The sequence below is a fragment of the Antedon mediterranea genome, chromosome 3, assembly GCF_964355755.1.
Source record: "Antedon mediterranea chromosome 3, ecAntMedi1.1, whole genome shotgun sequence".
Lineage (NCBI taxonomy): Eukaryota > Metazoa > Echinodermata > Crinoidea > Comatulida > Antedonidae > Antedon > Antedon mediterranea.
The window spans coordinates 36,227,938-36,243,131 of NC_092672.1; the positions used below are offsets into that span (position 1 = coordinate 36,227,938).

Below are 15,194 nucleotides of genomic sequence, written 5' to 3' on the forward strand. Positions count from 1 at the left end.
ACTGCGGTGGGCTTTTTCACATCGAAGCGCTATGTCTTAATGTCTATTGTTTTTAGCAGGGAGTTGTTAACAACTCCCTGTTTTTTAGCATATGAATTATTTTTTAATAAAGTTCAATTTACATTCCACTTTGTGTCTTTGTTTTGTTTAAATTATTGTTAAATTCACAATTGCAATAGGACTTTAAAACTTTATTTGATTATGACACCTCTGCACATGCGCATCAATCAAAGCCCCGCTTTGCTATTTTTATCACCCATGCTGCTGCTGCTGCTAGCTAGCTCACGAAAAACAATAAACAGACCGAAATTATGTTCACCGTACGTACGTAGGCCTTTTTGCCGTTAAAAACAAATTGAGAAACAATAATTTACTATTGTAACATGTTTTATTGGTACTGTAAAGTAAATAATGTAACTTTTAAAAAAGGTAAATTGAATTAGCTTAATATTAATAAAGTAGGCCTATCACTAGCTTGACACAATCATAGCCTAGGCCTTCCCTACGCTAGACCGTACCGGGCAGCATTCGGACCGGTGATTCAAAGCATTTTCAGTGACAACGTGATGACTTTAAAAATATGTTTTCAGGAAACCGGACTTTCGAAAAACCGGAAAATATATGCCCGTCCAAGGGTGTCCGGTATTGGGAGAGTTGACTGTACATGAATAAGGAGCAATTATACAACATAATCTTGTAGATTACTATTATTCAAATAATGTCTCCATAGAATGAGAATTTAATATAATAATAAAAATTTAAGACTTTTAGTCTTAAGTGCTGGGCTGAATTCATGTTGGCATACAATCTATTATTACTTCAAACGTCCTTGACGTCAATGCTTTTCTCATGTCATATTGTCCTAAAATTAGTTTCTTTAAATGTTGACGTATGATTTAATCCCTATATAATACACTAAAATGACTTATATATTACTGTACAGCTGCTATTACCCAGTGTATATTGATATTTTAATTCAAAATCCACATCAGACAGTCATATTTGTGATTCGTCTTGTATTATGTTTTGATGGGCATTCAGAATTATACATTTTAGATTTGATAGGTAGTGTCTAATTTTAAAGATGTATCGTCCCTCAAAAACATGAACAATAAAGATGAATAAAATCAAACTTTGAATAGGCCATTTTTTATTTTTGATAAAGACAGTATTCATTTTCTCGGAAAAAATAATTTCACTTTTAAAAAGACAAAATAAATGGCAAAATTAAATTTAAAAAAAACTAACAATGAGCTACTGGTTTTTAGTTAGTAAGTTAAGGGCTTTCGGGAAATTTTTTAAATGTGGGTGTCCCAGCCCAACAACAGCCTAGCTTTAGTGTGGGTGGATGACTTTTAAATTATGTCTGTGTCCCTTCCCCACCGCGGCCTAACACAATTAAATCTTTGATTTGAATTTGAATCATAATTTTGAACATTGTCATTATAATAAATATACTGTAGCACCATCTTTAAAATAAAAAAAACAGCCCAATGACCTACCACAGACATGGGAAGCTCTTCTTGTTGTGATGATTGTTAGTGTTCCCATTGCACAGTAAATAAAATAAAAAGATACAATACTACTAGGCTTTCTCTTGTTGTAAAGTGATCATCGTCTTATCGTGTCATTTATGATAATCATTGTAATTTCTGCTTCATTACTCAAAAGCATTGGAGGCAGTTGTTAAGGATTAACATGCAATGACTGCTGCTGGGCATGGCCAAATGAATGATTAAGAATGCCATCACCTACGTACAGTACAATAACTACATTTATAAACTTATTATAGGGATTGCACATTGTAAAATTATATTCAATGCGCTACGATAATAAGATTTATTATAAAGTATTTAGGCCTATAAATATAATGTACTGTAGAGTAAAGATCCAATATAAAATTGATTTTATTGATAATACGGTATTTTAGTAAGTCTGCTAAGTTCTCACAGCAAATTAATATTTTAAAAGGTGAAAGCATAATGTACATGTAGGGGCCTCTCCACTCTTCCCCTTCACACTCTCCTCCTCCCCTCCCCAATTCTAAAGATAAGACAAAGGTTCAGAACTACATCTCATTTTATGACATGCCTAATTGAAACATAACAGTTGTGGTCCCCCAGAAATTGAAAAAAAAAAAAATAAATTATTTAATAACATGCTGAATTTGAAAATGATTTGATAATACTTGGTAGCCCACAATAATCTTCTAAAGGTCAGACTATAGGTCGGTTCAAAGGTCATTGTACTTTTGAAATTAGGACACTTACTGTGTCTATTTCTATTGCATTGCACAGGTTTAACACACTTATCTGTGCTTACTTTATTAAATCAAATTAAGAACTTGTAATTCACTGTCAAAGCATAGAAGCGTCTATACTTAGAGTCTCATGTCATAAAGGTCTAATGTCATCAATTTGATAATTTTATTGTACAATTTTTTGGCCAAAATATAATATTATAAACATTTTAGGATACATACAATTAGTAACCTTTAAAACTTACAGTGCAAATATTTATTTTTATTGCCATTAGTACTATTTATTATTTAGAATACTTTCTGAGTAATTTATCTTTAATAAATGAAAAAGGTCAAAGTTCAGTAGCTTGAGTAATGTGACCATCCCATCTGTTGCTAGTAATGTAACATGGATGACATATTATAGTACTTGACCTATAAATGGAAATGTTTTAGCATATTAGTCCATGGTAATTATTGTGAAACATTTTGTAAAATTGACATAAAATTCTGCCAATTACTGTTAGTGGAATAGCTAAATTTTAATCAAGTTCAATAATTTGTATGATAATAGACAAGTACGATACTAGTACTGTAGATTCAGGAGGTGGGAAATAAAATAAATATAATTCGGTCTCGGTCCATATTAACACCCTTCCGACAAAGAAAACTCTGTAATGTTTACAGCTGGGTGGTTAAAATTTTAGGAATATTGGCATACTGGAGAGAGAAAAAAAACCAAACTCCTCTTGAGCAAAGGTGCACTATACCATCAAGTACACTTAAGCTTTAAGTTCCGCACTTTAAGTACATTGGGAATGTATCATTCAAGCACATTATACTTAAGCTCTGTCTACACTATCAAACTAGTTAGGAAAAATGTGATGTGCTCATATGGTAGTGATATAACCAAATATGGTAGTGATATTATCCATATATTGGCACATCACATTTGTTTCGTCACATAAATTTTATTTTTTTTAATTTTAATTTTTATTTTATTCAAATTTAATCGAAACCAACAGCGATAATTACCGCCACTAACAGGTTTGATACAAACAAAGCCAGGACTGTTTAAAGCACCTTGATTGGTCCTGACATTGATCAAGGGCTTCTCTCGTCCAATGCCCACCTTGACCAGAGGTGATCTGACGAGAACCGGTGTTTCAACGTGGTAAAGCCGTATTTTTCGAGAAAGTTTGATAGTGTAGACATAGCTTTACAGTAGGCTGCCATTACTAGTATCAACAGATAAAACATAATAATATACATTAACTAAATGAAATAACATTTTATTATAGGAAAAGAATGCAGAAGATGCCATTGATGCCTTGAAGCAGTATGAACCAGAGATAGCTAAGGTGGTTAGACAGGGCAAGATAGGTGTCACCAAAATTAAGGCTAAAGACTTAGTACCAGGAGATATCTGCTCCATTTCTGGTAAGCTATCGTTAAATTCTAATAATAGGCCACCGTATGGTTGGTTGTATTGCATGTATTTTTAATATCAATAGAGTTTTTAACATTCAAACAAATTTCTTGAAAATTAAGAAGAAAGTTTATGGAGTAAAAATATTGATTCTTTGTCCATTAATTTATCAAACAAAGAAACAATTGAATGAAATAAAATATAGTATGTAATATATAAAGTGGTTTATCTATATTTTGTCATTTTTACTGCCAGCATTAAAAAAATGTATCGACTTATTTGTAAGACAATTTTGTGTCTTGCATATAAGATATTAGACATTCACATGTCTGCCTTATTTGTGTGCTTGTGGTGCTTCTTGCCTCATCCTTCAGATGGGAAGTTAAGCCATTTGTCTGTACAGAAAAAGCGTATATAATATTTCTTGTGGAGTTTGACAACTTAGATAAATGGTCTGTGGAATGGAAAAGTTCTACTGTACCTAAGGTCCCAATTACATTTGTACTTTACTTTAGGTAGCTTCTGTTTGTAATGATTTATATCACTATCTGTTGTTACACATGCTCTTTATCACCCTTGACATTAATGCTTACTTTTATTTTAACTATTGCATTACCGTATCTATGTGATTCCTATCATACTGTAGTTATGATGGCCTGAATAAGCTGTAGGTATGAGAGGAATGTTGGAATGAGCTGTCTACAGTAGCTTACATCGGCCAGCCAACTCCCTCATCAGCTGATTAATTCAGCCTTCATTCAATTTAGAAATAATTTCATTACTGGGGGATGTTTGCAATAAAAATAAACAATACATACTATTTAGCATCATTATTAATATCATTAAATATTTACTTTTCAACATTTCACTTAAGTTTACTGTCATGTTTAATAATCATTTCATCTTCAACAAGGATGTATTGTAGAGAAATCTAGGGATGGGTGTAAAAAGCTAGAAGTGGGTGGTAAAAAATAAAACAATACTTTCAAGTATGCCTTGCATTAGGTCTATTGGTGTTTTGTTTGTTTGTAATTGATATGTCATAGAACAAAAGTTACATCAGATGAACTAAACAAATCTCAAAACCACACAAAAAATCAACCCACAAAATATTACATAGCGGGGGATAGCCCTTTAATTTAAGCCGGAATACTTGTTTCAGAAGAGGTCCTTAAAAAGCTGTAGAAACTGTTGAATCTGTTCGGCCATCATTGCATAATAATATCATCGGGAAACAATTGTTTTTCCATTTTAAAGTCTGTGTACTCAACAAAGACAAAAAAAGACAATGTGTAGTGTAAGAAATAGACAGTTATTGTATCTTTTGTATGAGCGTTGTATTGTACATTAGTAATGCTTTCTGAATATTATTTTCCATTAAATCTGTCAACTTCACACATTGTATGCTGGGTTTACTGTGCACTGTGTTTGGTTAATATGTACAGATAAGCTGTGTCGTCTTTGTCGCATTGAATTCATGTTAAAATGAGGTTTCTAGAATTAGGTAGGCCTTGGAGAGAAAGCTGCAAGCTATGGATGGAGACGGACAGTAATTGACTATAGTACCACTAATGCTGTCTTAGTAAAACATTATTAAACACAATTATTGAAGCCATAGTTTGCAAAGGAATATATTGTGTTAATTATAAAGAGTCAGGCCTTGCATTGTTATAATGAGGCTAGCTTTATCACACACACTGCCAATATAAGCTTGGCATTGTTATATGAGGCTAGCTTTCACACACACTGCCAATACAGGCTTGGCATTGTTATAATGAGGCTAGCTTCAAACACACACGCACTACCAATATTCACTTTCAACATTATTATTAACATATTGTTGTACAGGCTTCGGTATTAAGAAGGCTTTTTCAGTATTCAAATTGTAAATTAATTATTCAAGGTTGATAAATTAGTTTTGCTGTATTTAAAATTTCCAACAAAACTGCGGTAAACTATTAATCATATATTATTTAAGATAATTTATTTTTAACTTTCCATCACATATATTTAAATGGACAATAAAGTATATATGACTATGACTATATTAAATTTCACCTGACTGATTTTTCTTCGCAATGGCAATATAAATAATGCAACGTGTTGAATTGAGATCTAAAGTGATTGGTAAAAATAACCACAAAATATGTCACAGAACTACCATATTTGGACAAATCACACTTTTTGTCAAACTAGTTTGATAGTGTAGACAGTGTTCTGCGCACAAAACCAAATCTACTTGATTGCTATGTAAAGCTCTATCTACACTATAAAAAACTGGTTTGATTTTTTCATTTCCATATTATGGACACATCACATCAATTTTTTTCATTTTGATAGTGTACTGTAAACAGAGCTTTATTTATCAAAAAATTATTTTTCTAAAGCTCTGTCTACACTATCAAACTTTATGTGACAAAAAATGTGACGTGCCCATATATGGACATGATAGCATATAACTACCATATTTGGGCACATCACACTTTTTTTGTCCAACTACTGTAATTTTATAGTGTGGACAGAGCTTTACTCTAAATTAAGATTGCTCAGCAGCAGTTATGGCAAACAAAATTGTATACTGTGATGAACAGTAGAATGAACAGACACTGTCCATCCACAATGTAGCATCCTTTGATTGTCGAGTTACCATAGAGATTTCAACATCACCTTTGTTATGGTGTTGGCAATCTATTGAATAGGATATAGCTCTTCTTTGATGAATAATTAGAAATATTTATTTTTAGAAAATATTAATATAATTATGCAAATATAATCATTCACACAAATAATATGAAAATTGATACCAAGGTGTAATTTCTTTAAATCACATTTGAATTTACATTATAATTTTGATGATGACATGTATGACCTCAATGAACTACTGGTCATTGTCCAAATTAAGACCACTAGGATTCATGGTATTTACTGTAGATAATTTTCTAGTCTTTTTTAATTAATTGTTTGTTTGATCTTTTTTTAAGTATAAAATAGTTTTATTTTGTTTTTTATTTTTTCAGTTGGAGATAAAGTTCCAGCGGATATCCGTCTAACAAGTATCAAATCAACAACATTACGAGTAGATCAGTCTATCCTTACAGGTAAGGTGAAGTTTTAAAATTGATTGATTGATTGATTGATCAATGTGAAGTTAATCAATCTTACATAAGAAATCGCTAAACTATTTTTTTTTTCTTTTAATAATTTTTCAAAGTACACAGGTCCAGTGATTTACCTTTTTTATCACACTAGCAAATTTGTTCTACTAATTTTTTTTCTCAAAAATACAACCAGCAAACATTAGCTAAATTAGCTGAAATTTTCAACTGGCAGTTTAGAAATATCTACCAGCAAATTGTTAGTCTGCTAAGGTTAATTTTTGAGCTTCCGGTTGGCAGAAAAAAGTGGCCATCTTTCCAAAAAAATAAACAAACAAAAACTCATAGGACAGTGGAATATCAAACTGTATATGATCATGAAACATGTTGTTTATACTATATTAGTATAAGTACTTTATGTATGATGATAAGCTACACGTATAAACCAAGATTCGACCGTGGATTCTCTTTGTAAATTAACCTTCTTATCCGAGACTTAAGCCTGATCAGGTATTCCTAGGCAATTAAATCTGGAATGTTTGGTGCAATTAGAGCAGTACCATGTTGTATTATATCATGACATAAAGTAGAGCGTGTGTACAGGTCTCTTATCAGATCAATGTCCATTCCTATTGACCTTATCAGTGCGATTGACTGTCCATTCCTCTGGCCTATTGCCTTTATCAGTGCGATTGACTGTCCATTCCACTGGCCTGTTGCCTTTATCATTACAATTTTACTGTCCATTCTTTGACCTCTTCGCTACAACTTCCCTATCCTGGATTATTTGACCTATTGACCTTATCAGTGCGATTGACTGTCCATTCCACTGGCCTGTTGCCTTTATCATTACAATTTGACTGTCCATTCTTTGGCCTCTTCGCTACAACTTCCCTATCCTGGATTATTTGACCTATTGACCTTATCAGTGCGACTTGACTGTCCATTCCATTGGCCTATTGACTTTATCAATACAACTTTCAATGCACTTCTCTGGCATAGTACCTTTCGTTCAGCTCCTTTAGATAAATTGACCTTGTCATAAAATATTGCTTTTATTGCAGCCATATTGGCATAGAACTGTACAAATTAGATTTTTAAATTAGCTCAATGATATGTAGGGTATTGATATGAAATAATGATACTGTTTTATGAGATTAATATAGAGCTAGATAAAAATATCCCACTAGTTCCAATCATCTAAGTTCACAATACTGGTACTAATCACCAGTACCAGCAGAAATAGTAGCTTACTGTTAATTCAAGATTTTTAAATTTAAAAAATAACCACAGAATAAATTGATAGTATTATTCAGTCAGTATTTCCATTTAATCTTTAAACTGCAATATGTCGCTAACTATGGTACCTACCTACCTGTGTTAATATGAACCTGTTCTTGTTTATAATAATAATTTTTGGAAGCTACACTTTTGAAACAGTGGCACACTTCTTGAATGAAGGTGCGTCCAGCGTAAGTAAAATAAAAGTTAGAGGGGAGAAGAAGAAAAATAACAATAGGCCTATTTACAAGGAAACTTGAAATAAATTATGTACAAGATATAAAAAATAACAAAAGTGATACAGGATATAAGAAGCAAAGAACTGATCATTTTTATTGTTGATTTCCCTTTGTTTCTTAGGTGAAAGTGTGAGTGTTCTGAAACATACAGATGCTATTCCAGACAACAGAGCTGTGAACCAGGACAAGAAGAACTTACTATTCTCGGTATGTCATCATCATAGCTCTTAATTCTTTGTTTAATGGGTGATTTGTCTAGGAAGGTGTTTAATGTATTCTCTTTGCCGGTATTAAGGGAAGGGCAGGGGTGTAACGGCTATGAGAGCTCACTGGCTACACCCAGGACACCAGGGGTGTAACGGCATGAGAGCTCACTGGCTACACCCAGGACACCAGGGGTGTAACGGCTATGAGAGCTCACTGGCTACACCCAGGACACCAGGGGTGTAACGGCTATGAGAGCTCACTGGCTACACCCAGGACACCAGGGGTGTAACGGCTATGAGAGCTCACTGGCTACACCCAGGACACCAGTGGTGTAACGGCTATGAGAGCTCACTGGCTACACCCAGGACACCAGGGGTGTAACGGCTATGAGAGCTCACTGGCTACACCCAGGACACCAGGGGTGTAACGGCTATGAGAGCTCACTGGCTACACCCAGGACACCAGTGGTGTAACGGCTATGAGAGCTCACTGGCTACACCCAGGACACCAGGGTGTAACGGCTATGAGAGCTCACTGGCTACACCCAGGACACCAGGGGTGTAATGGCTATGAGAGCTCACTGGCTACACCCAGGACACCAGGGGTGTAACGGCTATGAGAGCTCACTGGCTACACCCAGGACACCAGGGGTGTAACGGCTATGAGAGCTCACTGGCTACACCCAGGACACCAGTGGTGTAACGGCTATGAGAGCTCACTGGCTACACCCAGGACACCAGTGCATGAGTACCCCAATGCAACCCAGAGTTGGAGGGGCCTCTTAGGAGTGCTAAACCAGGAGCCTTTGTCCCCTGTGTTGCACCCATCAGAAAGAGGTTTCACCGAGCCTTGTCGTTAGATCAGTGGCCTATAAAGTTTACCAGATATAGCTTGTGTTAGTGATGATAATTGACACTAGAGTTTCACTAGTCCACTGGGCACAAAGCCAGTTTGCTAGCCCCAAAATATGTTCCAGACTTTGGTGCTGGTACTGAGAACTGGCACTAAATTTATAGTAGCCCATAAACTGATCACAAAGCAAAATAAATTTAAAAAAAAAAAAATAATAAAAGCATGTAGTTTTTACTCATTGTATGCTTTGCTCTCTAAATCAGGACTAATTTAACTTTGGTGCAAGAATTAACAAATAGCCTATAAATAGTACTGTACAGTACATTAAAATATTATTATTAATGAATCCTGTTTAAATTATATATTTTTTTCTATAAATCCACCTGTCATGAAAATCAAGACGTTTTAATTTAGTATTCCTCAAAATCGAACTTGGACAAAAACATGATCAATCATAAATCTAGCTTCATGTTCACCTGCGTTAACATTGATTCGTTCATTTTCAGTAAACTAATCGTTAAATATCACATTTTTAGTTTTAAAACTAAGAAATAAAATCTGGTTGGAACTGGAATAGTGATTTTAATTGGTAACTATTATACAAAGAATGTATAATAATAATAATTTCATGAGGTGACAGATGAAATTTCTTTTTTCACAAGGTGACAAAAGCAGAAATAAACCATGCTCACAAGCGTAAAAATAAAATGACAGGAATCTATTTAGGTGTTATATAATATTTATATTGATAATATTTATTTTGTAATAATTATAATAAAGAGAGCAAAAGGCTTAGTACATGGTATTAATTTCTTGGAAAAGAGGAAGGTGGGACCAGCATATTCAAAGCCTGTTAACCCCAATATGTTTATTCTGGGAAGGTGCAGCCATACAAGGCAACTACCATAACATTTTTATTAAAGAGGCCTACTACCACATCTTAATCTCAACACAGTACCAACACTAGAAACTTATCTACCCTTTAATAGTATTTTGTCGCCTATGCTTGGACTTTTCACTTCCCTACATAGCTATATCCCTGGCAAAACAAGATGATGATGATGATTTAATTAATGATTTTAACTGTCCACATTGCTAAAAAATCTGGTTAGATTAATTTACAGTCAATGAATATTTTGAATTTATACTTGAATTCAAGATTTAAAAAATGTTATTGGTCCACTTTAAAATGGAAATTTGTTTTGCTTTGCATAATTAAGACAATAAAACAATAACAAAAAATACCTCAATAATTTCAGAAGGCAATGTTTAAGTACTATTTATAAGCCTATGTTAAAATAGTGTTTAAAAACTATTACAAATGCAGATTGCAAAAACGCAACTGGCCCTGTAAAATACTGTTAAAACATGATTAAAATTTGAAATAAAAATTACAGCAAAGAGTTATCGTCAAATATTAGAATTTTAATGCTATTTACAACAAACAATGTTTGACCAAGGAGTCTTTATAGCTAGTATATAACTAATTCCTTCGTAGGAGAGTTTCCAAGTACTACCAACCTATGATATTATTATGATTGATAGCTGATAACTTGTATAATAATAATTATGTTAAGGTGTGCATGCTCAGTTCAGTGTGTGCCGTCTTTTACCTAGATACTCAAACAACATAGCAGGCTAACCTTAAATGGATTGAACAGCAACAGCTGTGAAAGCGCTGCGAACGAACTTTGCTGTCACTGTGTATGCCTTTTACGTAACATCCAATACTAGGTCTACAACATGATGCTGATGTTTGCACACACATCTCATATCTACAGAAGGTATCCAGGGGCCAATTAATGTATATTACAACATGACTATATTCACATGTGTAATTATTTCTTTAAGCTATCTCTACTCAAGAATTATGAAAAAATATCAAAATTGTCTCAAATGATAATTGCTAAACAAACTTATTTAAAACATTTGCTAAAACTATTTTGAATAAATTAGTAATACTAGATTAATAGCGTATTGTTTTTTTAAGAATTTTATTATTTTAACTGTATATAACAGAGTATTCTCCCAGAAGGCCTGGGCATAACCCGAGTATAGTCCCAGAATGCCTGGGCATAAACCGAGTAGAGTCCCAGAAGGCCTAGGCATAACCCGAGTATAGTCCCAGAAGGCCTAGGCATAACCCGAGTATAGTCCCAGAAGGCCTGGGTATAACCAGAGTATAGTCCCAGAAGCGTAACATTGTTTTATTTTTTTTCTCTACTAAATGAATGTTTATTTCTGCAGGGTACAAATATAGCTGCTGGAAAATGTATTGGTGTTGTGGTTGGTACAGGACTAAACACAGAAATTGGTGAGTCTTCTATGAATTCATTTTAAAGTTGTAAATACAGTATATTGATTTCCTAATCATTAAATTAATATTAAAAAGAAGTTCTTTATTATAATTTTTTTACTTTTTTACTTTTCTTTATTATTATTATATATTTATGTGTTTTCTTTCTTTAATCATCTTTGTTATATTATCCTTTAGAGGCTTTCCAAACTATTTTTAACTCAATGTTCAATTATTAATTTTTGTTATGTACGTGTGAAATTTGAAACTAATCACAATTAAATTCACCTTTGAAAGGATAAAACAACACTGATTTTGTATGCATGGAAGGTTTATAAGAGGACAGTACTATAGTAGTTGTATTTATGCAAGACAATTTAATTTCAAACCAAGAACTATTGAACCATTATTTATAAGTTTGATTGTTATATCTACCATACTCATGTTTAATAAGTGTACCCACAGTGAACTCTTTTGAAGCTCTGTCTACACTTTATGTGACAAAAAATGTGATGTGCCCATATGTAAACATGATGATGTCATATCACTACCATATTTGGGCATATCACTACCATATTTTGACACATCACACACAAATAAGTTTGATAGTGTAGACAGAGCTTTAGTTTGTACTACTATCCATTTTCTACGACAGTTTTGTCAGAGAGCTTTCGATTCGAAGTCATTATCCTTTTTACTAAAATCAAATTTTCATATTGGATGTGCCCAAACATGGTTGAAATGCGCATGTGATAAAGATTGGGGCTGAAAATTATGTCGTAGGTCATTGCAAATCGAAAGATATATGGGCAGATACAGGGTAAACATTTTATTTTAAAGCAAAACTGTTTCATTTATTAAATTCTCATTAATCAGAAATTTACCCCTGAACCTAAATTTGTTTTTTTATTTTATTTGTTCTTTCTTTAAACTGAAATACACTTTTAATACAAATGTACTGATTTCCAAAGTGATTCAGTTTGCTGTTTCTTTATTCATAGATGAATTAAGTGATAAAATGTGTGTAGTAACTAAATAGTAGTTTAATATAAGCAATATGGCACCACACCTTTTGACTAAACACTAATTACAATATAACCCCACATGTAACCTTGAGACCATGTGATATCAACCCACCAATCCAATACTAGCATTCCTGATTGACAGCAACAATTGGGCATCATTCTCAAGTATGGCACGCTTACTCAATTATTATTCTACATAAATTTAATTAACACAATTTTTTTTATTCCAATTTGTATTGAATTGAAGATCTTTAATCTTAATGTAAATGTCCATTATTTATACTGAGATTTAAATTTAATTTAAAGCAATATTAAATTTAAAACATAACTTGAATGAATTATAAAATGTATTTTGGTAATTAATGTTCTCTACACTATAACTCTATACCATACTACAGAATATCAATAAATAAGTATTTACGCTGTGCACTACATAGTCATTACTCAAGCCCATACATAACCAGGGGTGTTTCGAACAAACCTCTTTTTTTCCTGAAGTGCACTTTTCAAACTAGGGATCAGCACTGAAAATATGATAAATATGCCTAACTACCCACACTCATGACGATTTTTTACCTAACCCAGTGACTAGTACTGCATCAGGGCATGATATAGATCCACACAAGTAAAGCCTAAGAGAGTAATGGGCACGCAAAGCTATGAATTTGAATGCTCAACACTCTGTATGATTAATGCTGTTATATGCTTACACAGTTAATACATGATAGAATAATTGTCTATAATAGTGTAGGTGTTGATTTCTTGTTTATTTTCACTGATAATGGAAGGCTTATAGTACGGTGGGTGTATACTTGCTAGATATGATTGTGAAAGGTGTTTACATAGAGCAAGTCATATCGAGCCCTAATTAAAAATGTAGTAACGCTGTCAGAGATTATCTGCTAGTAACAACATTATTTCTCCTAAGCTTCTAATTTATGGTCTATGATTCTAATTAGCAATAGAGAAAAAGACCTTAACAGCATTTTTAAAAACATCTGTCCTCGCACAATTTATACCATCACCCAATTTATATCTTAGATTCAGGTAAGAAGGGAAAAATAAGCATTTACCTAATCAAAGATATTGAATAGAAAATACTGTTAAATCTAATTGTATAGATCAGCTGTTATATTGCAGACAAATTCAATCATTTAAAAGCACCTGCCTCTCCCTGGAAACCGAAAGGTAATGCACAAGGGAGACCAGTGCAAATCATTTAAATGTTCATATTGAAATCGAGATTTGATTGCAGTCATGATAAATTATACTGCCTTTATATCGACCTACTAAACCAACGAGACTATAAGCACTTATAAGATTAATAAAGATAGCGATATTAAAACACTTACTTCTTGCTTAGAATAGAGAGGATGAAGGAAAGGGGTCACGGAATAAAAATTTGTTTAATCGGGGAGGAAATATTCTATCTACAGTATAAACTTAATATACAGTAGGTATACAAAGTTTGCCAGACTGTTAATACTTGTTGACTTCTTGTTTGCACACCTCATCGAACATCGACAGTTTTCTAAATGCCAAGAGTTCAAAGGTTGCATTTTTAGGGACATACAGTATGTTGAGAATAATATCTAGGTCTCAACTGAAGTAATAGGATAACTAAATTTTTATTATTTATACCGTTTGCTATTGGAAATCTATCCTAATTTTTCTGATCCAATTTTTGTAATTTAATTTTCCAACCATTTTAAAGGTTATTTTACAACTTTCCCTCATACGGCCCATTTTTTTTCTCTCATTAATTTAATTCTAGCCATCTTTAGAAATTTATCAGCTGAATTGATTGTACACTCATTTGTCACTTCTAAAATTGACATTGGTAATGCCTTGTTGTTTGGCATACCAAAATCTCAAATACAACGTTTGCAGCGCTTGCAAAATATGGCAGCTAGAATTGTAACTTATACAAAATCAAACGCTCACATAACTCCTGTCCTGATGGATTTGCATTGGTTGCCTGTTCAACAACGTATTAAGTACAAACTTGCGTTGTTTGTATTCAAGATCCTAAATGACAGTGCTCCTGCTTATTTATCTGACCTTGTGGATCGTTACGAATCATCCCGCAGAGGCCTACGATCATTGTCACAAAACCTTCTTCAAGAGCGTAGAGCGAAAAATCAGTGGGGTCAGAGATCTTTTTACGTTGCGGCCGCAAGTGTATGGAACAGCTTACCAGCAACAGTTAAATGCTCAACTAGTCAAAACAGTTTCAAGACCAACCTAAAGACGTCGCTATTCGCTGATGTTCTCGCACGTTGTTAATGCACAAAGCGCCATGAGCGCCACATGGGTGGAGGATACCGGCGCTATATAAGTCTTCATTTATTATTATTATGTTGGTTTACAAGCAATAATTGTAGTATGAATTTTGAGTAGTAAAAACATAGTTTGTTAATGTGTTTTGTGTACGCTTAGTTACACTGTCAAAATTGCATGCATTTGCAATATACTCTTGAGCCTTAAATAGTGTACCTTGGGCTAAGCATGTACCCAATTAATTACACCAA

General features: G+C 33.4%; 1 protein-coding gene across 2 annotated transcripts in view; it reads left to right on the forward strand.

Moving 5' to 3' along the window:
• LOC140045419 (calcium-transporting ATPase sarcoplasmic/endoplasmic reticulum type-like) overlaps positions 1–15,194 on the forward strand; it is a 40,349-nt gene that overhangs the window by 7,003 nt on the left and 18,152 nt on the right. For both annotated transcript variants that reach the window (XM_072090300.1, XM_072090299.1), the window contains exons 5-8: positions 3,541–3,679; positions 6,686–6,766; positions 8,405–8,490; positions 11,590–11,656. In XM_072090300.1, the coding sequence (XP_071946401.1) occupies positions 3,541–3,679; positions 6,686–6,766; positions 8,405–8,490; positions 11,590–11,656 (373 nt within the window). The remainder of the gene's footprint in view (positions 1–3,540; positions 3,680–6,685; positions 6,767–8,404; positions 8,491–11,589; positions 11,657–15,194) is intronic.